The sequence below is a fragment of the Triticum dicoccoides genome, chromosome 7A (genome assembly GCF_002162155.2).
Source record: "Triticum dicoccoides isolate Atlit2015 ecotype Zavitan chromosome 7A, WEW_v2.0, whole genome shotgun sequence".
NCBI lineage: Eukaryota > Viridiplantae > Streptophyta > Magnoliopsida > Poales > Poaceae > Triticum > Triticum dicoccoides.
The window spans coordinates 676,881,117-676,908,811 of record NC_041392.1 but is presented as its reverse complement, the minus strand read 5'-3'; the positions used below and the strand labels follow the sequence as shown (position 1 = coordinate 676,908,811).

The 27,695-nt window shown below is 49.8% G+C and overlaps 2 protein-coding genes and 1 pseudogene across 4 annotated transcripts; 2 read left to right on the top strand and 1 right to left on the bottom strand.

Annotated features, from left to right (window-relative positions):
* The first annotated feature begins 11,975 nt into the window (after nucleotides 1-11,975).
* Nucleotides 11,976-13,814, top strand: LOC119331135 (annotated as a pseudogene).
* A 770-nt stretch (nucleotides 13,815-14,584) lies between these two features.
* On the top strand, nucleotides 14,585-18,179 carry LOC119331136 (putative disease resistance protein At1g50180). 3 transcript variants are annotated; one of them, XM_037604306.1, is made up of 4 exons: nucleotides 14,585-15,649; nucleotides 15,931-16,724; nucleotides 16,884-17,014; nucleotides 17,129-18,179. In XM_037604306.1, exons 1-2 carry the CDS (start codon nucleotides 14,820-14,822, stop codon nucleotides 15,980-15,982), a joined length of 882 nt encoding a protein of 293 aa, XP_037460203.1. In that variant the 5' UTR covers nucleotides 14,585-14,819; the 3' UTR covers nucleotides 15,983-16,724; nucleotides 16,884-17,014; nucleotides 17,129-18,179. The 3 variants fall into 3 exon arrangements, with proteins under 3 accessions (XP_037460203.1, XP_037460204.1, XP_037460202.1); XM_037604307.1 differs by lacking the exon at nucleotides 16,884-17,014; XM_037604305.1 differs by having other exon boundaries at nucleotides 15,931-17,014.
* A 501-nt stretch (nucleotides 18,180-18,680) lies between these two features.
* Nucleotides 18,681-25,240, bottom strand: LOC119333867 (BTB/POZ and MATH domain-containing protein 1-like). The gene is given in 3 exon segments (XM_037606607.1): nucleotides 18,681-19,143; nucleotides 24,638-25,003; nucleotides 25,005-25,240. Coding segments are annotated over 3 exon segments (1,065 nt in total).
* Between the last annotated feature and the right edge of the window lie 2,455 nt (nucleotides 25,241-27,695).

The window sequence follows — 27,695 nt, the reverse complement described above, 5'->3', positions numbered from 1 at the left end:
TTTGAGAGATTATATCCAGAGATGGATCACGTTGCACCACACAGTGGAGAATGTGTTGGATCACCAAGCAATTTGTGCCTTCAAAGAAGGCGTTAAATATCAGGAGTTGAATCTGAAATTCGGTTGGACAGGAGATATGACTCTGACTCGGATGATGGAGATTGCCACCAAGTACGCCAATGGTGAAGAAGAAGACCGACTCCGGAGTGGCAAGCACAAAGCAGTCGCCCACGAAACCGGAGGAGGGAACTCCAGTCGGAAGCCGAAACGCAAAGCCGATCCAGCCGCACCTGGTGAAGCCTTAGCCGTGACTCAAGGAAAGTTCAAAGGGAAACCCAAAGGGCCATGGAACCCCAAGAAAGTAAAAGATCAACATGGAAATGATGTGCTAGATTTGCCATGCCACATTCACACCAAAAAAGATGAAAAGGGTAATTTCATTTACCCGAAGCATACCACTCGACAGTGTCGACTCCTAATCCAGCAATTCCGAGAGAAACAGCCCAAAGAAAAGAAGAAGGAAGCGGACAAAGTTGAGGATGAGGAGGAGGACGATGATGGTTACCCCCACGTCAATTCCACTGTGATGATTTTCGCTGATGTTGAGAGTAAGAGTCGACTAAAAGTCATTAACAGAGAAGTGAACATGGTCGCTTCGGTGACACCCAATTATTTGAAGTGGTCTCAGACTGCCATTACATTCGACCAGTCCAATCACCCAACGCACATAGCCACCCCTGGGAGGCAAGCGCTAGTGGTCGACCCAGTAGTCGAAGGCACTCGATTGACTAAGGTTCTGATGGATGGTGGCAGTGGTCTGAATATACTATACACAAAGACATTGAAAGGAATGGGCATTCCGATGTCCAGACTCAGTGAAAGTAATATGAGTCTCCATGGAGTTATTCCTGGCAGAAGGCTGCGTCACTCGGTCAGATCGCCCTTGATGTAGTTTTCGGTGATTCCAAGAATTACCGCAAAGAAAAGTTAACATTTGAAGTTGTGGATTTCCAGAGTTCTTATCACGCTATTCTAGGCAGGACAGCTTACGCATGTTTTATGGCTCGACCATGTTACGTGTACCTCAAATTGAAGATGCCTGGTCCTAAAGGGGTGATCACTATCACTGGCAGTCGAAAGAAGGCAGAAGAGTGCTTCCAGAAGGGCTCAAAGATCGCCGATGCACAGATGGCAGTAGTGGAGTTGCAGGAGTATCAAAAAAATGCAGATCCGAGTGATTTGTTGCGAGCTAAGAAGCCTGCCACAGATTCAGCACTCCAGTCGTCTGGTGAGACGAAGCTGATTCATATTGATCCAATGGATCCCAATGCTACTCCGACTCACATTTCAACAACACTCGACTCCAAATAGGAAGAAGCGCTCATCCAGTTTCTTCATGAGAATTGGGACATCTTTGCATGGAAACCTTCTGCCATGCCAGGTGTTCCCAGGGGACTGGCTGAGCATCGTTTGCGAGTCGACCCAAAGGTGAAACCAGTCAAAGAACATCTTCGACGGTCCGCCGTACAGAAGAGGAAGGCAATCGGTGAAGAAGTGGCTCGGCTTCTGGCAGCTGAGTTTATTCGAGAGATTTACCACTCCGAGTGGTTAGCTAATGTTGTCATGGTCCCAAAGAAGGACGACTCACTTCCCATGTGCATCGACTTCAAACATATCAATCGGGCATGCTCGAAAGATCACTTTCCTCTCCCTCGCATTGACCAAATAGTCGACTTGACTGGGGGGTGTGAGCGTTTGTCCTTTTTGGACGCTTATTCCGGGTATCATCAGATCCGTCTATATGGACCCGATGAGATAGAAAACAGCTTTCATCACCCCATTTGGGTGCTTTTGTTATGTCACTATGCCATTCAGTTTGAAGAACGCCGGAGCCACATTCATGAGGATGATCCAAAAGTGTCTGCTCACTCAAATCAGTCGGAATGTGGAAGCATACATGGATGACATTGTGGTCAAGTCACGAAAAGGTTCTGACCTACTAGCTGACCTTGCTGAAACCTTTGCCAACCTCAGAAGGTATGATATCAAGCTTAATCCATCAAAGTGCACGTTTGGAGTTCTAGGCAGAAAATTACTCGGTTTTCTCGTTTCCGAACGGGGGATCGACGCTAACCCAGAGAAAGTGGGTGCCATACTCCGGATGAAACGCCCTGTGCGTGTGCATGATGTCCAGAAGCTTACTAGTTGCTTGGCCGCCCTAAGTTGATTCATTTCTCGCCTCGGTGAAAAGGCACTACCTCTTTACCAACTGATGAAGAAGTCAGATAAGTTCGAGTGGACTCCTGAAGCTGATGTAGCATTTGCAGAGCTCAAAGCCCTGCTTTTCCACCAGCCGGTGCTTGCTGCTCCAATCAGCAAAGAGCCTTTACTGCTTTACATTGCAGCCACTAGACAAGTCGTCAGTACAGTACTTACGGTCGAGCGGGAAGAAGAAGGAAAAGCCTACAAAGTTCAGCGCCCAGTATACTATGTCTCTGAAGTTTTGACTCCTTCAAAGCAAAGATACCCACATTATCAGAAGCTTGTTTCTGGGATTTATATGACCACGAAGAAGGTTGCACATTACTTCTCTGATCACTCCATTATAGTCGTCAGCGACGCTCCATTATTAGAAATTCTGAACAATAGAGATGCAACTGGTCGAGTGGCAAAGTGGGCGATTGAAATCCTTCCCTTAGATATCAAGTTTGAGGCAAAGAAAGCTATCAAGTCCTAAGCAATAGCAGATTTCCTCGCCGAGTGGATTGAACAACAACTGTCGACTCAAGTTCACTCGGAGCACTGGAGCATGTTCTTTGATGGTTCCAAGATGCTGAATGGTTCCGGTGCTGGGGTGGTACTGGTATCCCCCCGAGGAGACAATCTCAGATATGTCCTCCAGATTCACTTTGATTCCTCCAATAACGAAGCAGAATATGAAGCACTCTTGTATGGGTTGCGTATGGCCATCTCACTCGGCATCCGTCGCCTCATGGTCTATGGCGACTCAGATTTGGTAGTCAATCAAGTGATGAAGGAGTGGGATGTCAGAAGCCTAGCCATGACTGGTTACTGCAACGCGGTGAGGAAGTTAGAAAAGAAGTTTGAGGGGTTAGAGCTCCATCATGTACCCCGACTGAAAAATCAAGCAGCAGATGATTTAGCAAAGATAGGCTCCAAGAGAGAAGCTACTCCCAGTAATGTGTTCCTAGAGCACATTCATGCACCTTCAGTTCAAGAAGATCCCTTCGCTGAAGAGCCCCCGCAGCCTAGGAGTGCCATAGATCCGACTGAAGTCGAGGTCCCAGCCGTGGTCGACTTGATCATGGAGGTGTTGGTCATCACTCCCGACTGGACAGTGCCATACATTGCATATATCCTTAGGAAAGAGCTCCTAGAGGATGAAGAAGAGGCTTGACAGATCGTCCGTCGATCCAAGGCCTTTACTATGTAATAAGAGGACAACTGTTTAGAGTAAGTGCAACTAGGGTCAGCCAGAAATGCATAACACCAGAAGAAGGCCGAGTGATCCTCCACGACATCCATTCGGGGACCTGTGGTCACCATGCGTCCTCTCGGACCATTGTGGCTAAAGCATACCGAGCTGGATTTTATTGGCCACGAGCAAATGAAATGGCGAAAGATATAGTCGACAGATGTGAAGGCTGCCAGTTCTACTCCAATATGTCGCACAAACCTGCATCAGCCATGAAGACCATTCCACTCGTCTGGCCCTTTGTTGTTTGGGGATTGGACATGGTTGGTCCACTGAGGACTGGTAGGAGCGGCTTCACTCATGTACTTGTAGCAGTCGACAAGTTTACCAAATGGATCAAATCCAGGCCTATTAAGAATCTTGAAGCTAGTACTGTTGTAAGCTTCATCAGAGAGTTGATACTCAGATATGGGGTTCTACACAACATCATCACTGACAACGGATCGAACTTCGATTCTGATGAGTTCAGAACCTTCTACGCCTCACAAGGCACACGAGTCGACTATGCTTCAGTCGCCCATCCCCAGTCAAATGGACAAGTAGAAAGAGCAAATGGCCTGATTCTCAAAGGACCGAAACCCCGACTGATGCGAGATCTCAAGCACGCAGCGGGCGCCTGGGTTGATGAACTTCCATCAGTTCTCTAGGGATTGAGGACAACTCCCAATCGGTCGACTGGCCGAACTCCATTCTTCTTGGTCTATGGGGCTGAAGCTGTTCTACCGAGTGACTTGCTTCATAATTCACCACGAGTTGAGGTCTTCTCTGAAGATGAAGCAGAACAAGCTCGGCAAGACGCAGTCGACCTCCTAGAGGAGGAAAGAGATATGGCCTTGATTTGGTCGACCATTTATCAGCAAGACTTGCATCAATTCCACGCTAGACACGTGAAGGGTCGAGCCTTTCAAGAGGGAGACTTGGTTCTTCAAGTGGATCAACAGAAACCACACAAGCTCGCCCTAGCTTGGGAAGGTCCCTTCATTGTCACCAGAGTGCTCCACAATGGAGCATACCACCTTTACAATGTCGAGCATAAGAAGGACGAGCCACGGGCTTGGAATGCAGAACTGCTCTGCCCCTTTTATACTTAAGTACTCGTTCGAATAAAATGTAATAAGAAATACCTTTGTAATTTGTTTATCAAAGACAAGAGCTTTACAGTCCTCTAGAATGATTGTTGTTGCTTTTATTTGCGTCTGAAATCCCCCAGTGGGTGACTTAGCTGTGAATTCGTTTCGCCTAAGTTTAAGAGAGAATCCTACCAAGTGGTGAGCAAGCCTCTCACTCGGGGGCTTAGCTGCGAATCCGTTTCACCTAAGTTCAAAAAATCCTACCGAGTGGTCAGCAAGCCTCTCACTCGGGGGCTTAGCTGCAGTCCAGTACTCGCCTAAGTTTGTAAAATCCTACGGAGTGGTGAGCAAGCCTCTCACTCGGGGGCTTAGCTGCAGTCCAGTACTCGCCTAAGTTTGTAAAATCCTACCGAGTGGTGAGCAAGCCTCTCACTCAGAGGCTTAGCTGCAGTCCAGTACTCGCCTAAGGTTAAAAAATCCTATCGAGTGGTGAGCAACCCTCCCACTCGGGGGCTTAGCTGCATTCTAGTACTCGCCTAAGTTTAGAAAATCCTACCGAGTGGTGAGCAACCCTCCCACTCGGGGGCTTAGTTACAGTCCAGTACTTGCCTAAGTTTAAAAAATCCTGCCGAGTGGTGAGCAACCCTCCCACTCGGGGGCTTAGCTGCAGTCCAGTACTCGCCTAAGTTTAAAAAATCCTACCGAGTGGTGAGCAACCCTCCCACTCGGAGGCTTAGGTGCAGTCTAGTACTCGCCTAAGTTTAAAAAATCCTACCGAGTGGTGATCAACCCTCCCACTAGGAGGCTTAGACGCAGTCCAGTATTCCCCTAAGGTTTAAAATTTGTCCCTATCTGCAAGGACGACGAGATACAGGTCGACTGCGGCCTTCTACTCCGAGCTACGCCAGAAGTACAACATACGCTCCATCCTCATCCGCAAGGACGACGAGGTGCAGGTCGACCGCGGCCTTCTACTCCGAGCTACACCACAAGTACAACGTACGCTCCATCCCCATCCGCAAGGACGATGAGGTGCAGGTCGACCGTGGCCTTCTTCTCCAAGCTACGCCACAAATACAACATGCGCCCCATCCCTGCCCGTAGGGACGACGAGGCACAGGTCGACTGAACTCTCCACTTCAGGGCTACATCCCAAAGAGCAAATTCCATGCGAAGGCAAATACAAACATATTCAAAAATAAACCAAGTTCAGATAGATCCTAAAAATTCCAGGCGACAAGTATTCGAGCATCAAGCCCGAAGGAGTTTAATGGTTACAACAACCACTCGGCATCCCGAGGCAAATTGAAGGCAAGTTTAAATCTCAAAGTTTGTTCATTCGGCAGGAGGAGGGCTGGCAGGTTCAACGAATTCGTCCAAGTAGATTCCATCTGCAATCCGAGTGGAGGAAGCTATGAAAGTCTCCATAAAGGAATGGAAATCGTGCCTTTTGGTGTTGGCGACCTTGATCGCCGCCAGCTTGTCTTCGCGAGCTTCCTTGTAGTGGACTCTTACCTAGGACAACGCCACGTCAGCACCACACCGGGCAGAGGACTTCTTCCACTCTTGCACTCGACCAGGAACCTCGTTGAGCCGAGTCATCAGAGATTCAAGGTCATTTTGAAGCGTCGCCCTTGGCCAGAGTGATGAGTCGATCCGTGGAACTGCCACCTTCAGACGAGCGAGGTAACTTGTGACACTGGCAACACGGGATTCCAGTCGAAGCACATTCATGGTAGCCTCGTCGCCGACTGGAGAAATGATAGGGTCTAAACCCGTCTCAATCCGTCCAGTTTCCTCGTCAAAGTTTTGGCAGAATTCTGCAGTCAAAGAGTTAGTGAGTCGACTGGACAGGATTAACTCGCAAGCAGTAAAGCAGTCGGATTAAAAGGAGTACCTTCCAGCATAAGATAGAGCTTCTTGGCAAGAGTTCTTAGATAGGTTTCCACGTCATTTCTCTTACGAGCCGCGGACTCCAGCTTCTCATTCAGAGCCATCTTATCCTTCTTCAGACGAGTTACCTCTCGGTTGGATTCAGTGAGAGAGGACTTCAGCTTGCTTACTTCTCCTTCCAGCGCTCCGACCGAAGCCAGCTTCTGGTCTGCAAGGACAGCCTTATCTTGAGCTTCCTTCTGCGCATCTGCAAGGTCCAAGTCCTTCTTTTCCAGCCAACCTCATTTTCTCTGCAAAATAAGCAATCGGATCAAACAAGAGATCGAAGAAATATTTTAAAGGACAATCGACGTGAACAGTCGATAGGCAGTTACCTTCCATACCAGCAGCTTCATCTTGAGCTTTCTTCAACTTTTGTTGGGCCAGCTCCAAGTCGAGGTTGAGTTGCCTCTGCTTCTCCTCAAATTCGGCGAACTTAGAAATGAGAGTACAAGATTTCTGCAAAAGATAAAAGACATGTCAATCGACAAGATCAAAGATTATTTACTTCCGAGTGAATAAAACTTAAAAGCTTACTCAGACCCCAGTCGACTGCCCGCAGTCGACCGTGGTCTCGGAGACTACACCCAGCGGGTGCACTTGGCGTGCCCCCACTGATCCAGACCCCACTCGACCGGTCCGCCCGGGTCGAGTAAAAAAAAGAGAAGAAAGAGAGAAGAACTATTCAGACTCCGGTCGACTACCAGCAGTCGACCGCGGTCTCGGGGACTACACCCAGCGGGTGCACTTGGCGTGCCCCCACTGATTCAGACCCCACTCGACTACCAGCAGTCGACCGCGGTCTCGGGGACTACACCCAGCGGGTACTCAGACCCCAGTCGACTGTCCGCAGTCGACTGTCCGCAGTCGACTGCGGTCTCGGGGACTACACCCAGTGGGTGCACTTAGCGTGCCCCCATCGGTTCAGATCCCACTCGCCCAGGCCGAGTGGAAGAGCGCAAATACTAAAGACAACAAAACACCCAGTGGGTGTACAGATTCGACGCAACCAATACGAGATTGTATGAAAGAAAATATTTTAGGTAGCATATCCTAATAGAACAAGGTCAGTCGAAAGCCAACTTACCTGGACATTGGCCCGAAGAGCCGCGCTGGCATCATAAGCAGCCTGGCTGTTCTCGTGCACCGTCTTCATCCTCTCCATCATCACGTTAGCCTGACGGATAGCCTCCGCAGCGGCGTCTGACTGGCTTTCCGGAACGTGATAGTTGGTGAAGAAGGGGGCAGACGGCCCAGATGCGGCGGCTTGGAGCTCCGAGGCATGGGGTTGGGCGGCTGAAGGAAACACTGGTACAATCAACGGTGCAGGACGCTCACTCGACAATGGGACAGCAAAAGTTACAGAGGCCCCACATGCATCTTCTGGTTGTTGGACAGTTGGTTCCGTCGTCAGTCCCAGCTGAGATGTCTTGCCAGCGCTACTTTTTTGTTCTTTCTGGGCCTCGGAGCCACATCTTCATCATCATCTGGAAGCTCGATAACGTTGGGTGGGGCTGCAAATAAATCAGTCGACCCCAAGTGAATCACTAGAATTTGGTCGACCAAATAATCAAGAACAAGATCACGAGAATTTTACCTGGGTTGGAGATAACCGCGTCTTCCATTTCCTCGTCTTGGTATTGGCGGGAAGAAGTTCCAGAGGTAGCAGCATTGCAAATGTCAACTTTCAGTCAGTTATGTTCTGTTGCTCAAGTCGACCAAAAGATCGGGTCAGATGATTACCCGGAGATGGTGGGAATGGTCACTTTCATTCTGGGCAAAGCCTTCGGCGGGTTGGAGGGTGTGGCCTTCAATGGTTTCGGCGCAAGAGGCGGTGCAGTCTTGAGCTGTTTCAGTCCCTTCTCAGTCGGCACCGGAGAAGACGTCCGAGGGCGCTTTGAAGACTGCCCAGTCGGTGCGGCCACCAGGTCAGGGGTGTTTTCCGGGCCGTGAGCGTGCTTGGACCTCCTTTCTCTGCGAGGAGGCGAGTCGACCTCTTCTTCGTCACTCGGGTCGTCGCTCTCCTCGTCCTCCTCTGCATCCGAGTGCCACTCGCCACTCTCGCCCCAGCTCGCCTCTTCCTCGACATTTTGCTCTTGCACTCCATTGGGCATCGAGTACATATCAATAAGAGCCTGAAAAGACAATGAACAAAAGAAAGACAGTCGACCGTCAACAAGATGTGACATAGTAAATCAAGAAGACACTCGACAATGCAGAATCGTACCTGTTCTGGCTGGCGCAGATGGTCGAATGGAACCACCCTCCTAGACCCCCGGGGATTATCCTTGTTGCCGGTAATACCTCTCAGCCACTTCTCCACTGTGTCCTCACTAACATCCTCCGGGTGGATCCGAGTGGAATCCTCGAGTCCCGAGTACATCCACATCGGATGGTCACGAGCTTGAAGTGGTTGGATGCGTCGACTGAGGAAGACCTCCAGCAGGTCCATACCAGTCACTCCGTCGCGGACAAGTTGGATGACCCGCTCGACCAGCACCTTCACCTGCGCCTTCTCTTCCGGGATCACTCTCAAGGAGGAGGGCTTGTCCACTCGAGCCATGGAAAAGGGGGGAAGTCTAGTCGGCTGACCCGGGGTCGGCTGGTCCTTGCAGTAAAACCAGGTCGACTGCCAGCTCCGGACCGAGTCAGGAAGGATCATAGCTGGGAAGGTGCTCTTGTTCCTCATTTGGATTCCAAAGACCCCCGCACATCTGTATCACGTGCATCCTCTCGTCACTCGGGTTGGCCTTCTTGACCGTCTGGGAGCGACATGTGAATATGTGCTTGAAGAGACCCCAGCGTGGTCGGCAACCCAAGAAATTCTCGCACATAGACACGAAAGCAGCGAGGTACACAATGGTGTTTGGAGAAAAGTGGTGGAGTTGAGCACCGAAGAAGTTCAAGAAACCGCGAAAGAAAGGGTGGTGAGGCAAAGAAAACCCGCGGTCGACATGAGTGGCGAGGAGGACGCACTCACCCTCCTGCGGCTGCGGCTCGGTCTCGTTCCCCGGGAGCCGCGCCGATTGGTGAGGGATCAGTCCCCCCTCAACCAGGTCATCGATGTCATCTTAACTGATTGTCGAGCGGATCCAGTCGCCCTGGATCCAGCCAGGCGGCAGGCCGGACCTCGACGAAGATCCGCCCCGGCTGGTCTTCTTCCCTTTCGCCTTCGCCGTCGCCTTCGCCGTCGCCTTCTTCGCACGCTCCAACGCCATTGTCTTCTCCTTCCCCATGGCAGCGAATCGAGTTCGAGCGGAGCGAGGACGTCGAGAGCAGAAGCAGGCGCAACGGAGGAATCTGGGGAGGAGGAAGAAGACTGGGGGCGCACTGTTCAAAGGCCCCGGTCCGGCGCCTTATATAAGGTCGCTTCCGAGTGACTAACTTGTAGGCCCGGACGATCTTATCAAATCCCGCAACAGTCGCGCGCGCGATACGTGGCTAAAAAGGTGGCGCAAAGATCGAGGCGGCCTACCTAATCCGTCCCTATTACTGCGGCCTCCCCCGCCCGGTGCGCTTCCCAAAATTTGAATCCCGCGAAATCCGCAGGCGGCAGAACAACCCTTCAGACGGAAGATTTTTTCCATATCAACACTCGAAACTTAACAACGAGAGTTCACTCGACAAAACCAAGAATGGATCAAGGCGACCGAACAAGCAGTTGAAGCCATCATGAAGGTCCATTCGACCTCTGGGCGAGACACTCTCAAAGCACAAAAGCTGAATCGGAAGGATCATCAACTCCTTCTCTACTCGAACCCTGAACCATTCGGGGGCTAATGATGAAGCTACGTACCTAGGGTAGGGTCATAGACCTGACCTTGACAACCTCCCCTAGGACAGCACCCTAAAGCCAGGATCATCCAAAGGGTACCATCATCCACTCGACCAGAGACATTCCACTCGGAAGAATCAATGTCACTGGACCGTCACAGAAGTCACTCGACGGACAGAAGAGCCAAAGCCACTCCGCATGAGCAATGGTCGAGCATTTACTTATAGGTTTAATTATCATTTATAGCACTTTAGTGCGGGCGTTACCAGTAACGTTCTCTCTTCAATGTACCTTAAACCCTCTGTGACGTGGGCTGGCTGGGGTCCTGGCGCACTCTATATAAGCCACCCCCCTCCACAGGCACAAGGGTTCGCACCCCCTGTAACTCACACGCATATAATCCAGTCGACCGCCTCCGGGCTCCAAGACGTAGGGTTGTTACTTCCTCCGAGAAGGGTCTGAACTCGTAAAACTCGCGTGTGCAACTCCTCCATAGCTAGGATCTTGCCTCTACATTCTACCCCCCTATTCTACTGTCAGACTTAGAACCATGACCCCCCTTTATTACTGTCACTTCACCCGTAAACATGGGCGTTATCTGTCTCTATGAGGCCCAATCATCATCTACCATCTGTGAAGCCAACTTTGAGGGCACATATCCAACCTTAGAATTTGATTTCAGATCAACGAGCTCTGCATGAAAGGTAGTCTGATTGCTTGCCCAGCCGTCTTGCCGATCGATTTCATCAACCATCTCTTCACCATTCTCAATTCTCACATACTCACCCTTCCAATTATCAAACCGTAGCAATGCTACCTCCTGCTCTGGACCCCAAAAAATGCTCTCCCCAATTTTCTCCACGACATTTCTCACGGCCCTCTCTTCCATGCTCTGTATTTCCTGAGGATCAATCTCCGCACATTCAACCTCCCATTTCACAATTGTATCTCTCTCTCTATGCCTCGCACACTACCATCACCTAGCTTCGCCTTAGAAGGAAAGAATTCGACAGTGAATTCGAATGTCCTACCCCTGTTGGTCAATGGCGGGCAGTGTGAGTTAGCGGAAGCAGACGACACACAAAGGGCTCCATCGCATAGGTTGGAAAGGATGCACATACCTAGTCGACGTTGTTGTCTCTCGCGGCTCCATCGCAGTCAGCCCCCCTCCCCCGCACCCAAATCTGGATCAAATCGACCAAAAACAAAGGAAACAGAGGCGATGTGGTGAGATCTAACTCGACAAGGAGGGGAACAGGACAAGGGTTCAGGATTTACTCACCACTGCCGCCGCCGTCGCCGAGAACGACAGCTCGCCGCTGCTGTCACCGAGAAAAAAAGCTCCGGCGCCGTCGCCGGCTCACCGTCGAGAACGAAGAGGAGGGAGCAACGGGTCACTACTCAACTGATTCAGACAGGCACGGAGCCACATCTCACCTGATGCACTGCCAAGTGGGGCCGTAACTAGATGCTCTGTCAAGTGGGTCCCACATGTCTTAAACATAATCTCACTCCCATTGACGGCCATTTTAATCGCCCGAGTGGGCCTTGGCTATTTGGGCTTCTGAAGCGTTGCACTACAGCTATTTTCATCAACCACGTCGCACTCCTTCCAATTCACGTGAAATGTGTTGCACAGGATCTATTGGCCCATTTTCTTTGTTGTTGATGAACTTCTCTTTCCAACGGGGCCCACTACCTAAGTCATTCTTCCACTCGAGTCACCCGCGTCAACGCCAGTCGCCGCCGCAGCCAAGTGTTCATCTTGCCGGACGGCGGGTGAGCACGCTTCTCCCTCCCCTCACTCGTACCTCCCTCGCCACCACCACCTTTCCCTCTCCTACGGCGCCGGCCTCGACCTCCGCCTCCGTACGCCCCCACCGGAACCACCCCGCGGCCGCACACTCCTTGCGGCGGCGTCGTCATCCCCGGACCCCCACCACCGTCGCCGCTCTCCGCTAGACACGGCGGGCTCGGCTCGTTGGGACCCAAATCCTGCCGCCGCAGCACCGATCTTCCTGGATCCGCTTGCCGGACGCTGCCTCCTCCGCCGGCGGTAGGTACTCGCAAGACAGGCCGCGCCCAGAAAGCAGGGCCTTTCTTCTCTGGTAGCACGGTGAGCCCCCCTTTGCATCCTTGCTCGCTCTCAGCCGCGCTCTGAATCTTCTAACCCTGCCTGTCTCACCTGCACTAATCTGTAACCGTTCCCACGCAGAAACGTTAGATCCCAAGCAAAGCAAAGAGGAAACATTCCCCTGTGTTCCCCATCCAATCTTTACCATGGAAACCGCCAGCAAAAACGTCACCAATGTGGTGCGCTCCATGAAGCTGCTCAAGGTGGACGGCTACTGTGCCACCAAGACCATGGGCAACGACGACTGCATCAAATCCACTCACAACATTGGCGGGTATGACCGTATGAGTGGGAGATCTGCATCTACCCCGCCATGATGCCGCGCGCACGCGACGGCACCCCGTGGGTGGCGGTGAAGCTCGTGTTCCTCAGCGAGACCTGCCCGTCCATCGTGAGGGCGAACCTGAGCTGTCGTCTGGTTGATCCGAGAAGCGTGCTTCGACCGTCTGAAGAAAAGAGTGTGTCATGTATATTCAACCGTTCATGGGTATCACGTTGTCTGCAGATGTGCTCGCCTTTTGTCAAAGAAGATTGTTCACTTCCAGTTCGTCTCATGTCGACGGGCAGCCTGGCATCATCTGGTTATCTCAGGAATGATTCTTTTACCGTGCTATGCGTAGTCACCGTGCTGAAGGAGGATTTGCCAGCACGAGCAGCAACTGTGCCGGGTAAAGAAGTGACTGGGTCATCACCTAGCTTGCAACACCACCTCGCTGAGCTCCTGAACAGTGGGTTGGAAGCGGATGTCACATTTCTCGTGTCCGGCAAGTCCTTCGCTGCACACAAGGTCATTCTTGCTGCAAGGTCCCCTGTACTGATGGCCGACTTTTGGGCACATGAAGGAGACAAGCTCTCAGCGCGTCGAGATCAAGGACATTGATGCGGTGGTATTCAAGTCGTTGCTTTACTTCATCTACACTGACTCTGTGCTGGAATTCGATCTGCAGCATGAGGCGGTCACGATGTTGGCCCAGCATTTACTTGCAGCTGCTGACAAGTATGGACTGGACAGGCTCAAGGAGATCTGCGAAGGCAAGCTCTCTGATGGCATCAGTATCGACACGGCAGCAACTACTCTGGCATTAGCAGAGCAGCACAACTGCCTGCAGCTCAAGGTGAAATGCGCCGACTTCATCGTTAGCACTCCTGCAATTCTTGATGCTGTGTTGGCGACTGATGGATATAAGCATCTAGAGGCAAGCTGCCCTATGGTGTTGCCTGAGCTTCTCAAGTCTGCGCGGGGCAGAAAGAGCTGACAGGTAACCATGAGGGCGCCAAATGTCCAAGATTTGATTATGCATGTATTCTGTTTGTGCTTGCACTTGTGCCTGTATCCACCTAAAGTGGAAAACCTTATGTCCATCTATATATGTTATGAGCAACTTACTGCTCGAGTTTGGCCTCCAATTTGATTTAATTTAGTGCCAAATTGCCCTGGATTGGGTATCTGTTTCCCTTGCTTGTCAATATTGGCACGAGCTGATGCATATGTATGTGTGCCCAGTCTGGAAGAGACTTATGCTGTTTCACTGATGCATATGTAAGTGTATAGACATAATTTTCTCAGTTGCAGGCTGGGAGTTCTTTTGAACACATCGTCACATATGGCTTTCTGTGTTATTAGTTATACAAGCAACAGCACTGCCTTCCCCTGACCATCTCTCTTTCAGTGCATATGCAGTCTGAAATGCTTTCTGTCTTCCAAATAGCTTCACTTTTTGTCCTAGTGGGAAATGTATGTATTAATAGTAGTATTTCTTCACTATCAGTGTGCGTTCTTCCGCTTAAAACATGCATCGACACTTGATCTTCTTCGATACACAATTAATTATGGATCATGGGCCTGAAATTTTAATAGGTTGAGTAAAGGAGGGGGAGAGCATATATGCAGTCCATGTGCATATAGACTACTACCTTCGTCTCAAAATGTAAGACGTTTTTGTAGGCCCATCTCAAAATGTAAGACGTTTTTGTAGGCTAGTTAGAGATGGAGGTAATACTATTATTACTAATAATGGTGCTTGCACTGATTGCATCTTCTAGTGTTTCTCATTATCATGCCGGCCACCCAGGGATGCATTTTCTTTCTTTCTCCACCCACCTACCAAAAGCACCCCTTTCCCCTTTATACCACTCTAATACACTGATGATCACACTCGTTTTCTTCCAGACCGGACGCAGCGATGGCCATACACACGAACCTCCACTGTCCCGCACCACCCCTTCCTCTGCTCTGCCTCCACTCTCCGCAGCCGCCGTGTTCTGCTGTTCGCCTCCACTAGCTACCTGCAAATTTGAGTACGCTCAAATTTAGAGTTAGTTCAAAGCATCACACAATTTGGATTGCAGTTTGCAGCTCCGATCCCCAGGTTTTCCAGAGGTGGTAACCAGTGAGAAATCTTGCTCCTACTCATGGAGGTGGTCACGGGTGTCATGAGAAGCCTGCTCCCCAAACTTGGTGAGCTGCTCATGGATGAGTACAACCTTCACAAGCGCGTCAAGAAAGACATCCGCTTCCTCTCCAGGGAGCTAGAGAGCATGCACGCTGCCCTCCTCAAGGTTGGTGAGGTGCCACGGGACCAGCTCGACAAACAAGTGAAGCTCTGGGCCGATGAGGTCAGGGAGCGCTCCTACAACATGGAGGATGTCGTCGACAAGTTCCTCGTACGTGTTGTTAGCAATGACATTGGTGCCAACTCAGATGGTTTTGTGAGGCTCAAGAAGAAGATGGTTAGCTTGTTCAGGAAGGGCAAGAATCACCATCGGATTGCCGACGCGATCAAGGATATCAAAGAGCAAATCCAGGAGGTGGCTGCTCGGCGTGACAGGAACAAGGTTGATGGTATTTCGCTTAAGCATACAGGGGCAGCAACTATTGATCCTCGCGTCCAGGCTCTGTACACTGACATGACAAAGCTTGTGGGCATATATGGGAATAGAGATCAAGAGCTCATAAAAATGCTCTCATTAGGGGATGATGACGTCTCTAAGAAGAAACACAAGATAGTACTCTCAATTGTTGGGTTTGGAGGATTGGGCAAGACTACTCTCGCCAAAGCAGTCTACAACAAAATCAAAGGGGGTTTTCATCGGCGGGCTTTTGTTTCGGTGGGTCGAAATGCCAATGTGAAGAAGGTTTTCAGAGACATCCTCATTGATCTTGGCAAGTCTAACTCAAAGATCCTGACATTAGATGAAAGACAGCTTATTGACGAGATTCTGAAATGCTTCAAGAACAAGAGGTACGCATTTACTCACCCATTATACATGTACAATAACAAATATATTATGTAACAAATTTGTGTTGGATATTTAAAAATAACACTTCATTTTATATCTCTTTCGATGATACAATTACTTTGTAATCTTTATGTGTGTGTGTGTGTGTGTGTGTGTGTGTGTGTGTGTGTGTGTGTGCATGTGTGTACCGTCTGATGACGATTCCCAGATGATAAAAGAGTCATCGGTAATTAGACTTGTCATGTGCAAAAAAAAAGTCATTAATGTCGCATAATTGATACAGGTACCTTGTTGTAATAGATGATATATGGGATACAAATCTATGGGAAAAGTAGCTGCCATATTAAGCTTAAGGATGTGGGGAACTTATTCCACCTGAGATTCCTAGGCCTAGCGGGTGTTGGTATTCTTGAACTGCCAAACGAAATAGGAAACCTACAATTTTTACAAGTTTTGGATGTAAGATGGAATCCTGATCTGGAAAAGTTACCGGCTACTGCTTGTAAGCTGAGAGGATTGATGGTCCTAGATATTGACGATAGGTGCAAGTGCAAGTGGCTTCAGGGTGGGCTAGGGAATCTTACATCCATGGAAGTGCTGAAGACGAAAAGTGCCTCCCTGAACATTGTGCAAGAGCTCAGCAGTCTGGGAAGATTGAGGGAGCTCGAGATACAATTTAACGATGAGAGTGCGGAGTTGGAGGAGGCCTTTGTGGAGTCTATATGCAGCCTGCACGGCATTCAGAATCTAGTTATCAACGGGAATTTCAGATCGCTGGATTTCTTGTCGCAATGTTGGGCGCCCCCCGGATGTCTCCGTGGATTTGACTCCTACATAGCAGGCGGCAGTGATGTTCAGCCTCGGTCTGCGGGTGGCAAATGAAGATGGCCACTGGGATTGCAACTTGGGGCTCCAAGGGAACCTGCCCTCGCTTCGGAAGGCTGTTATTACTATCCAAAGTGTTGGAGTCACGGCTGGAAGAGCCAAGCAAGCCAAGGCGGCAGTGATGCACGCACTCCGCGCCCACCCCAATCATCCTTGCATTACCGTAAATATGTGGCCGGATATACTGCAAAGGTACAAACACCTACTTCCTTTACCTTTTTTTTTGTGATGATTAATTAAATTTCTTGGTGCCCTGCTCACGCACTTGTGTGTTTCCTTTTTAATGGGTGCCTCGCCTCGTTCACATATAACTGACCTCATTCCTCGCTTTGATCTCCAAATCTTCCCAAGCCACTGGTGTCCTGTTGATTACAATCTTCTTTTATGAACTTAGTACTTTGGTTCTTGGGCATGCAACAATAACTATTGTCCACGGACTGACATCTATATGATCAGCCACCTATATATACATACCGCCATAGGTGCGTGCTCATCCAACAAACTGGTGATTTTGCTTTGGTCTACTGCACGTGCATATATGTGTTTCCTGGTTATGTGCTGAACCTCTTGCATGATTTGATTTCCAACTTCCCCAGGATGCTGGATGGGGGATGAGAAGCATTGGAAATGTATTTGGTCAATCAATTCAAGCCCCCCAGCAAGATGACCATAGTGCTCTGGCGCTTTGCGCATCTGCTGGGCATAGACTATGCAGGCGTGGCATTCCGGATGATTAATTCCTCATGTATCTTCTGTGGTCGTGATGAACATGTGGAGCATGGTTTCTTCTTGTTGTTGATTTGCGCGAGAAGTTTGGGGTCAACTGTAGAATCTGTTTGGTATTCTCCTGCGGAAGAAGGCATTCATTCTGCTCACCAAACCAATGGTGGACCGTGCCAATCCTCAGCAGGTTACAGTTTTGGCGGCCGTGGTGTGGCACATCTGGGAATCCCACAATGCAGCACACAATGGCGAGCGATCCCCTGAGGCCCTGACCTGAGCAGCAGCATCTTCAAGGCAAGGACCTATATTGATTTGATCTTGATCTTTCAGCATTTGTTCAAGCCCGGCTTGGCACTCGGTGAGTCCACCCCCACCTGCTTCGGTCGTTGTCAATGTGGATACTGCTGCAGTTTCTCAGCTCCTCGTAAAGTGGCTGCCGGAGTCGTGATTCGTGACCACAATGATACATGCTTGGTTGCCTCCAGCCAACCCCCTTATCGGTGTCGCGACTCTAGAGTTGGCAGAAGCCTGGGCCCTTCGCTGCGCTCTCTCTCCTGCACTCGATGAAGGTTTCTACAGTTATACTCTACCATGTTTCACTCTCGAGGAAAGACTGCAACCGGCCTTCTCATCTTTGTCTTCCAGCCGTGTTGGTCGTTCTCTGAATGCTTCAGCACACATCCTGGCTTAGATCTCGTGAATAGAACCTTGTAGTATGTTTCGAACCCGACTAGTTTGGATGGGATATGTTGGTCGATCCTAGTTTGGTTTCATTAATGAAATCGGAGGGAAACCCCCTCTTTCATAAAAAAAAAAGAGATCTCGTGAGCCTGATGTGAATTCTAGTATTGTATATTCTGCTCTGGATTCTATCCGGGAAACTTTGTGCATTGATGTTGTAATCAATAAAGTTGCTACATCTCGTGTAACTGTGAATTATTATTCAATACAAAACGCCCTTTTATCAGAAAATAACTCAAGAACTCTCAAGCCTTAGCCTACATAGTAAAACAAACAGCACGATTACGTGGCTGCAACTGAGAAAATCATGTCTGCGCACTCTGAATCATCCTTCTCTAACATCACTGAAACTGATATGTATCATCTTAAGGACAAGAACATATCATGGACCATTTAGCACTAAATTACCACCCCCATGAACATATCATGGGCTTCGGATTGCGCGCGCTTCACAATTTGCACTGCATGCTTTTTTGGGCGCGCGTTTTTGGGGCTAAAGCAATGTTGGTCCCAGCGCATTAAAAGTGCTACAGTGGCGCGCTATAACTTTTATTGGGCGCGAAATTTTTATGCGGCTGTTGGAGATGCTCACAAGGGGAGACAGACACAAAGTTTCTACTAGAGACAAATAGATGATGAATAACGCATTACCAAATCTTGGACCATTAACAATATGGTTATCCTTCAAATCTTTCTTCCACGAGCAGCCTTGAGAAGGTCAATCACCACAAATGGGCAGCTTGACTCTAGGTGCTTATACCCATCCGTCGCCAACACAGCATCAAGAATTGCCGGGGTACCAAGGATGAACTCCACACACTTTGCCTTGAGCTCAGAACACCTGTGCTGTTCAGCTAAAGCCAGAGTAGTCGCCACCGTGTTGATGCTGATGCTACCAGCAGAGAGCTTTCCAACGCAGATGAGCTGGAGCCTGTCAAGTCCAAACCTGTCAGCAGCAGCAAGTAGACGCTGGGCCATCACCGTCACCGCCTCCTTCCGCTTTTTGAATTTTGGCACAGCGTCGGTGTAGATGAAGCCAAGCATTGCTTTGAATACCGCGGCCTCCATGTCCTTGATCTCCACGCCTCCTGAGCACTGCTCCCTGGCATCACCGTCTCCGAAGAACTGGGCCATGAAAACCGGAGATCTTGCGGCCAATATTTTTTTTTGAAATGGTCACCGGGGGGGAAAGGCTCCCCACCTGAATATATTTCAAACATAGCAGAAGAGTACATGACTCACAAGTTTTGTGAGGAGAGGAAGTCACACCACAGCCCGGCGTGTTCCTTTAGGCTCTCGGTTTTGAGCCGAGGAGCCCATATAGTTATATCATCAATAATAGCCCTAATGAAATCAACAGTATGAAGGTCTATTCCCTGAAAGACTTTTTTGTTCCGTGCGTCCCAGATCTTCCATAGGATGATTAGGATCATGAAGGAGCGGACAGAAGTTGGCAAAGCTGTTGGCACCCTCCTAGAGAAGAGGTCACTGATGGGCGTATAGCACGGGCGAATGGAGGCAGCCTGCCAAATTCCCCGAGCAGCCGGGCATGTAAAGAACAGGTGCTCGCGATCTTCAACCTGGTGAGAACATCTTGGACAAGCTTCTGTATCCAGGATGCTTTTTTTATGCAAGTTCTTCCGGGTGTTGAGACGGTCGAGGTAGAAGAGCCATCCGAAGATCATAACCTTTTTGGGCACATTTGAGTCCAAAATGGCGGCGAGCGTGGGGTCGGAGAGATGACCCGAGAGAGCAGCATACGCACCCCGGGCCGAGAAGGCGGACCCGTTGAGCAGGCGACGAGTGTCCGGAACCTACGAGAGAGCCCAATCCTGCAACAAAGAGTTTAGAGAGGCAAGTTCTGCAATTGCAGTAGTGGTTAGCCGATTACGAAGAGCAAGTTCGATCCCCTCCTGCATAATTGTAACTACCAAGGCATTTTGTTTTGTATGGTGGGAAAATAGGGCTGGGTAGACTATAGCCAGAGGTTCTGGCTTTAGCCATCGGTCTAACCAGAAGAAGGTGGAGCAACCGTCTCCAACAGTGCACTGGGAAATCTCTCTCAAGCTCTGTAGGTGTTTGAAAATAGTCTTGGCAAGAAAGGAGCTGTTCTTGCCAAAGCCAATGTGGAGCGGTGAGTGATGCAAAACCCAATCCTTCCAAGGGAGGGAGGAGGAGCGTAAAAATTTGTAGGCAAATTTCAGCAGTAAACAAAAATTTTGTGCGCGAAGGTTTTTAACACCCAAACCACCTGCATCTCTAGGAGTGCACACTTTATCCCAAGCCACCAAGCATTTAGCCCCCGAGCAGGTATCATCGTTGGACCAGAAGAAGGAGCGTCTACGTTTATCTATTGCTTCAATAACTTGGACGGGCAGAGAAAAACAGAGCATAAAATACGTGGGGAGACTGTCTACGACGGCAGAGAGGAGAACTAATTTGCCTCCACGCGAGAGGAGTAGGGCACACCAGCCAGCCAGATAGGTGTCGCATCGGTCGATGACCGGCTGAAAGGCAGAGGGCGGCAGCTTATGCGGGGAGAGGGGTAGACCTAGGTAGGTTTGAGGAAAGGAAGAGATGGTCGTTCCAAGGTCAGAGGCCATAAGAGCGGCCTCCTGCGGATCCACGTTAAGGGGGATGAAAGTCGTTTTGGTGAAGTTGATTTGAAGACCAGTGGCTGCGGCAAAGGTGTCTAGAATGTGTTTGAGGTGCTTGGCAGCAGTTGTGGTGGCTTTAACTATGATAAGAGTGTCGTCCGCATATTGCAGAACAGGGCACGGGAGGTGGGGACACAAGGGGTGTAAAAGCATACCATCCTTAGGAGCGTTAATGATCATTTGCTGTAGAATATCGGCCATAATAATGAACAGATAAGGAGATAGGGGGTCACCTTGCCGGAGTCCGTTCTTGCATTGGATCCACTTACCTGGGATGCCATTAAGCATAACAGCGGTGGATCCAGAGGCAAGCAGAGATCGGATCCAGGCACACCAGCGAGGTGGGAAGCCCCTAAGCTGTAGGGTGTGGAGGAGGGAGGACCAACAGATTGAGTCGAACGCTTTCCGAAAGTCCAGCTTGACGACAATGGCTGGAGCCTTTTTCTTGGCGCAGCAGTGAAGAATGTCAGCGGCGTAGAGGAAGTTTTCGAAGATATTGCGACCAGACAGGAAGCCAGTTTGGTCGGCGTGGACCAGAAGAGGGATATGCGCTTTCAGTCTGTTGGTAAGGAGTTTAGCAACACCTTTGATAGGGCAATTTTGAAGGGAGATGGGGCGAAAGTCATTTGGGGACCCGGCGTCATTATTCTTCGGGAGAAGAATAATGAGGGCGCGGTTGAGGCAGGATAGGTCCGAACGCAGGGCATGGAAATCAGCGAAGAAATTGCGGATTTTTTCTTTGAGAATATGCCAAAATTTTCTGTAGAACCCAGGGCCAAAACCGTCCGGGCCAGGGCTAGCATTTTTATTCATGGACAAGAAAGCCTCTGAAATCTTGTCATCCGTGAACGGGGCATCGAGAGATCGAAGTTGGGGAATAGGTGACGGATATAAATCTAGGAGGGAGAAGGACCAAGTGGGTTGAAAGGCAGTGCCGAGAAGGGAGGTATAGAAGTCTGAGAGGATTTTTGATTTAGCATCATGGGAAAAGAACTCGGAGCCGTTGGCCTCCAGGACCGTGATCTTATTTTTGCAAAGGCGGGCAGAGGCTGAGGCATGGAAGAAACGGGAGTTTTCGTCTCCTTCCATGTTAAGGGGGATGAAAGTCGTTTTGGTGAAGTTGATTTGAGGAAAGGAAGAGATGGTCGTTCCAAGGTCAGAGGCCGTAGAGCGGCCTCCTGCGGATCCACGTTAAGGGGGATGAAAGTCGTTTTGGTGAAGTTGATTTGAAGACCAGTGGCTGCGGCAAAGGTGTCTAGAATGTGTTTGAGGTGCTTGGCAGCAGTTGTGGTGGCTTTAACTATGATAAGAGTGTCGTCCGCATATTGCAGAACAGGGCACGGGAGGTGGGGACACAAGGGGTGTAAAAGCATACCATCCTTAGGAGCGTTAATGATCATTTGCTGTAGAATATCGGCCATAATAATGAACAGATAAGGAGATAGGGGGTCACCTTGCCGGAGTCCGTTCTTGCATTGGATCCACTTACCTGGGATGCCATTAAGCATAACAGCGATGGATCCAGAGGCAAGTAGAGATCGGATCCAGGCACACCAGCGAGGTGGGAAGCCCCTAACCTGTAGGGTGTGGAGGAGGGAGGACCAACAGATTGAGTCGAACGCTTTTCAAAAGTCCAGCTTGACGACAATGGCTGGAGCCTTTTTCTTGGCGCAGCAGTGAAGAATGTCAGCGGCGTAGAGGAAGTTTTCGAAGATATTGCGACCAGACAGGAAGCCAGTTTGGTCGGCGTGGACCAGAAGAGGGATATGCGCTTTCAGTCTGTTGGTAAGGAGTTTAGCAACACCTTTGATAGGGCAATTTTGAAGGGAGATGGGGCGAAAGTCATTTGGGGACCTGGCGTCATTATTCCTCGGGAGAAGAATAATGAGGGCGCGGTTGAGGCAGGATAGGTCCGAACACAGGGCATGGAAATCAGCGAAGAAATTGCGGATTTTTTCTTTGAGAATATGCCAAAATTTTCTGTAGAACCCAGGGCCAAAACCGTCCGGGCCAGGGCTAGCATTTTTATTCATGGACAAGAAAGCCTCTGAAATCTTGTCATCCGTGAACGGGGCATCGAGAGATCAAAGTTGGGGAATAGGTGACGAATATAAATCTAGGAGGGAGAAGGACCAAGTGGGTTGAAAGGCAGTGCCGAGAAGGGAGGTATAGAAGTCTGAGAGGATTTTTGATTTAGCATCATGGGAAAAGAACTCGGAGCCGTTGGCCTCCAGGACCGTGATCTTATTTTTGCGAAGGCGGGCAGAGGCTGAGGCATGGAAGAAACGGGAGTTTTCGTCTCCTTCCAGCGCAGTTCGGACTTTCCCACGTTGGATCCAGTACAACGCTTTCTCACGGAGTGTGCGTTGTAGAACTTTGATGATGACCCGGCGAAGAGCAAGCTCGAGGGGTTATAGAAAGCGAGATTCTTCAATGATATCGAGAACAGATATAACTGTTCTGCAATTCTTTTCACGAGTGTTCAGCGGAATAGCAGAGCGCCTCCACCTTTTAAGATCGGACCGCGTCCGTTTGAGAGCAGCGGCAAGGCTCAAGGCGTGGTTGGAACATATACGGGCCTCAGCCCAGGCTGTTTGGACAATGGTAAGGCAGGCTGGTCGAACGACCCAACGATTTTCAAATTGAAAAAGAGCGGGGCGAGGGATGATGGTGTCTATCGTGATAAGAAGGGGAACATGATCGGAAATATATCGGGTTAGTGATGCGATTGTGGTGTTTGGGAAGAGGAGGTCCCAGTCAACATTAATGAAAACTCGGTCTAATTTTTCGAGGGTGGGCTGATCCCTCTTGCTCGACCAAGTATAGCAGCGGTCCAGGAGAGGGAGCTCAATTAGCCCATGAAGGTGGATAAAGGCGTTAAACATGTCCGCTTCAGATTGCCTGAAGTTATTCGTGTTTTTGTCCGAGGGGCGCCGTAGGAGATTGAAGTCGCCCAAGATAAGCCAGGGGTGTGTGAGGGTGGGACGAAGGAGGCCAGCTCAGACAGAAAATCCTGCTTGAGGGCATGGTCAGTGGGAGCGTAGACGTTTGTGACGGCGAGCTTTTGGGGGGAGGCAAGGCAGGGGATCATAGAAGTTTGGGAGAAATTACCGGCGTCCGAACTGAGGAGAGTAATCTGGGAGGAAGAGAAGGCCGAGAGAATGCCTCCGACCGAGCCGGTGGCCGGCAAGGTGTGGGTGAGATCGAGGTGCTTTGGGAATAATTTTTTCTAAAGGGAGGTAGTGATAGAGTTGAGTTTGGTTTCCTGAAGGAAACACGCATGTGGGTTAATGGCGATAAGCTCAGATAGGACGTCCGAGCATTTCTGACTTTGGCCAAGGCCACGAACATTCCAACAGCAAAAATTAAACTTGAGGCCATTTATTGAGCTAAAGGTAGGCACCAAAAGTCCAGGTTGCGATCATACGTTACATAAGGATCGAGAATCAGCTCGCCCATGCATCTATGGCATCGAGTGAGAAGTGCAGGAAAGGAAAAGCTAGGAATTAAAACATTGCCTAAAGGGCAGATACGGCCATAACAAGTGAGCACTAAGTGGTTTTGGCGAGGAACTGGAGTCCAGGGCAGAGCAGCGTTGATCACGGCGCCGGGAAGGACACCTCATCAATCTCCTGCTGCTCAGCACCGCAAATGAGCGCGATCTGGGCTAGGGATGCAGCATCGTGCACCGGCTCGTTCGGAGTGCTGGTAAGGCCGGACTGGTCGAGGGCCGCGACGAGCTCAGCCGTCGCGTGCTGCAGGTCGAAACGGCGAGCCTTCACGCGCATGGCCTTGGAGGTCATGTCTACGAACTGGCCCTCCTCCTTCTCTACGAGGCGACGGCTCCTACTAAGCTTGGCAGCATCGGTAGCCCGCTTGCCAGCGCCCTGGATGCGGCGGACGGTGGCCTCATGCTCATCTGAGTTGAGCGCAGCAGAAGCCGTGCCGGAGAGTTGAGAGCATTCCCCCTCGTCAAGGGCCAACGAGGAGCTTGCGGCCAATATGGATTTATGCACGGAAAAGGACTCGCCGGACACGAGAAATGTGACGTCCGCCCCCTTCCCGGTCTGCAGGAGTTCACGGAGGTGCTTCTTCAAGGTGCAGGACGGCACGGCCACTTCTTTACCGGCGATGGTTGGTTCCGGTAATTCCTCGAGCAATGTGATGGCGCATTGCACGGTCAAAGTATCATCCTTGAGATAACCTGACGCTACCAACTCCTGTTCATCTCTCCACACGGCGAGCAACACATGATTTGTGCTGCTCTGGGGATCGTAGAGTAGACTCTTCTCTTCCGCCGGTTCAAGCTCCCCACTTGGATCCACGAGGCGACAGGCCAGAACCGCCCTGCATACGCGCGGTTTACTCGGCAAAGAAGGGCTCCAGTCTTACCAGCAGAAGGACACGGCCCGGAGGGAACCCGTTGATCTTCACCGGACAGATACGGATTTCCCACTCATAGCCATCGACGCTCCATGTGGATTTGACGCTGGCCTTCTTGCTGGCCAGTGTCGCACTAAAGCCTTCGATCTTGAGCAGCTGCACACGTCGGATAGCACCGGTGAGATCATGGCGGGGGTTTCCCATGGGGAAGGTGGATGGCCGGCGGGCACTTGATGGACCTGAGCTGTTCGTGTGGCGTGGAAATGGTTGTGGAGACGGAGGAGAAGCATTGCAATTTATGCAGAGCTGCTTTGGTAACCGGCGACTGCTAGGGGTACGAGACCAATCGATTCACAGGGTAATTACGGGACGCGCCGCTCGGTCTTCACCCGTTTCACGCACTAAGTAATTATATATTTTTTATACTCCATTTATTGAACTACCGACTGGAGTTCCGTCTTTTCAGTGAGAGGATGCAAATATTGTTCATACAAAAACACATTTACGACCAAATAATCATGATCGATCATCATTCCTCCCTCGATTTTCTTGATGAGCGATCTGATTGGCGGAAGTGGAAAATCACCATGCGGTCTACCGGTTTAGGGAATTGTGGCAAGGGAAAATTAGGGATAACAGTTTTGCCCATGGATATGGGTACACTACCCGAAAAAAAGAACATTGATAAGATTTGGAGAATTTTTTTTACTCATGAGTAATGGGTATCCATACCCGTAAAATATATAGGTAGGATATTGGTACGAAATTATGCCCATGAGTAACCCAATAGATACTAAAAAAATTCTAATAGATGAAAATTACTCTTTTTCTCACCAAAAAAAGAGAAAATAACTCCTTTGATATGTGGGATCAACATCCAACTCCTATGGCTCATCCTAGTTCCCAATTCCTTAAACCAACAATAGCTCGTATGCCCGTAATTACATGCTCGCCCCCCTCCTACTCCCTTGGTCCGATGATAATTGTACATATAGAAATTTTAGGACAACTTATGGACGACAGTTAAAAATGCATTGGAAAGGTGCACGCCACCATCTCTCTCCTCTTTAATTACCCAACCCCGATGAACTAAGTGCATGTAGAAATTAAGGAGACCATATGTACAACGCTATTGGTCTTGATTACTGTGTTATGAGAGAGAAACATTTTTTCTACTTTAAAGTGCATTGAGAAGATAGAAGTATACTCTTTTGTGCAAATTTTAAAACCAAACATACACTCCTCATCGGACGGAGGGAGTATGTCCTATGTAACTCCTCGAAAATATGAAATCTTAACTCTTTGCTACCGCTTGATCTAGCGACCCCCATTCCCCACACCACCTCCCACTACGTCGGGCTTCCAGAAACTACCACTCAGACTCCCTTGATGCCTCCAAGAGGTCACCCACCATAGGAGGCAGCGTCAATGCTGTACGGCTTGCCCATCATCAGCGTCAATGGAGGGGGGCACCGCACACGGCTTGGAGAGATCTTTGTGATCAACTTGTGTGTCTAGAGGTGCCCCATGCCCCTGTATATAAAGGAGCAAAGGGGAGGCTGGTCGGCCCTTGTTGGTGCGCCAGGAGGATGAATCCTCCTCCTAGTAGGAGTAGGATTCCTCCCTTTCCTACTCCTACTAGGAGGGGGAAAGGAAGGGGAAGAAAGAGAAGGAAAGGGGGGGGGGGCGCCGCCCCCTCTCTCCTAGTCCAATTCGGACCAGAGGGAGGGGGCACGCTGCCTGCCCTAGGCCCCCCCTCTCTCTTTCCCTTATGGCCCAACAACCCATTAGCCTCCGGGGGGTTCCGGTAACCCCTTCGGTACTCCGGTAAAATCCCGATTTTACCCGGAACTCTTCCGATGTCCAAATATAGGCTTCCAATATATAATCTTTATGTCTCGACCATTTCGAGACTCCTTGTCATGTCCGTGATCGGGACTCCGAACTACCTTCGGTACATCAAAACATATAAACTCATAAAACCGATCGTCAGAAAACTTTAAGCGTGCGGACCCTACGGGTTCGAGAACTACGTAGACATGACCGAGACATGTCTCCCGTCAATAACCAATAGTGGAACCTGGATGCTCATATTGGTTCCTACATATTCTACGAAGATTTTTATCGGTCAAACCGCATAACACTATACGTTGTTCTCTTTGTCATTGGTATGTTACTTGCCCGAGATTCGATCGTCGGTATTCCAATACCTAGTCCAATCTCGTTACCGGCAAGTCTCTTTACTCGTTCCGTAATGCACTATCCCGCAACTAAATCATTACTTGCATTTCTTGCAAGGCTTATAGTGATATGCATTACCGAGAGGGCCCAGAGATACCTCTCCGACAATCGGAGTGACAAATCCTAATCTTGATCTATGCCAACTCAACAAGTACCATCGGAGACACCTGTAGAGCACCTTTATAATCACCCAGTTACGTTGTGACGTTTGGTAGCACACAAAGTGTTCCTCTGGTATTCGGGAGTTGCATAATCTCATAGTCATAAGAACATGTATAAGTTATGAAGAAAGCAATAGCAGTAAACAAAAACAATCAAGTGCTAAGCTAACGGAATGGGTCAAGTCAATCACATCATTCTCCTAATGATGTGATCCCATTGATCAAATGACAACTCATGTCTATGGTTAGAAAACTTA

What these genes read in the sequence shown, in the direction of transcription:
- LOC119331136 (XM_037604307.1), top strand. Translation starts at nt 14,820, where the DNA reads ATGGAGGTGGTCACGGGTGTCATGAGAAGCCTGCTCCCCAAACTTGGT. An exon ending in AAATGCTTCAAGAACAAGAG is followed by an intron (nt 15,650 to 15,930) that starts GTACGCATTTAC and finishes TAATTGATACAG; the next exon opens with GTACCTTGTTGTAATAGATG.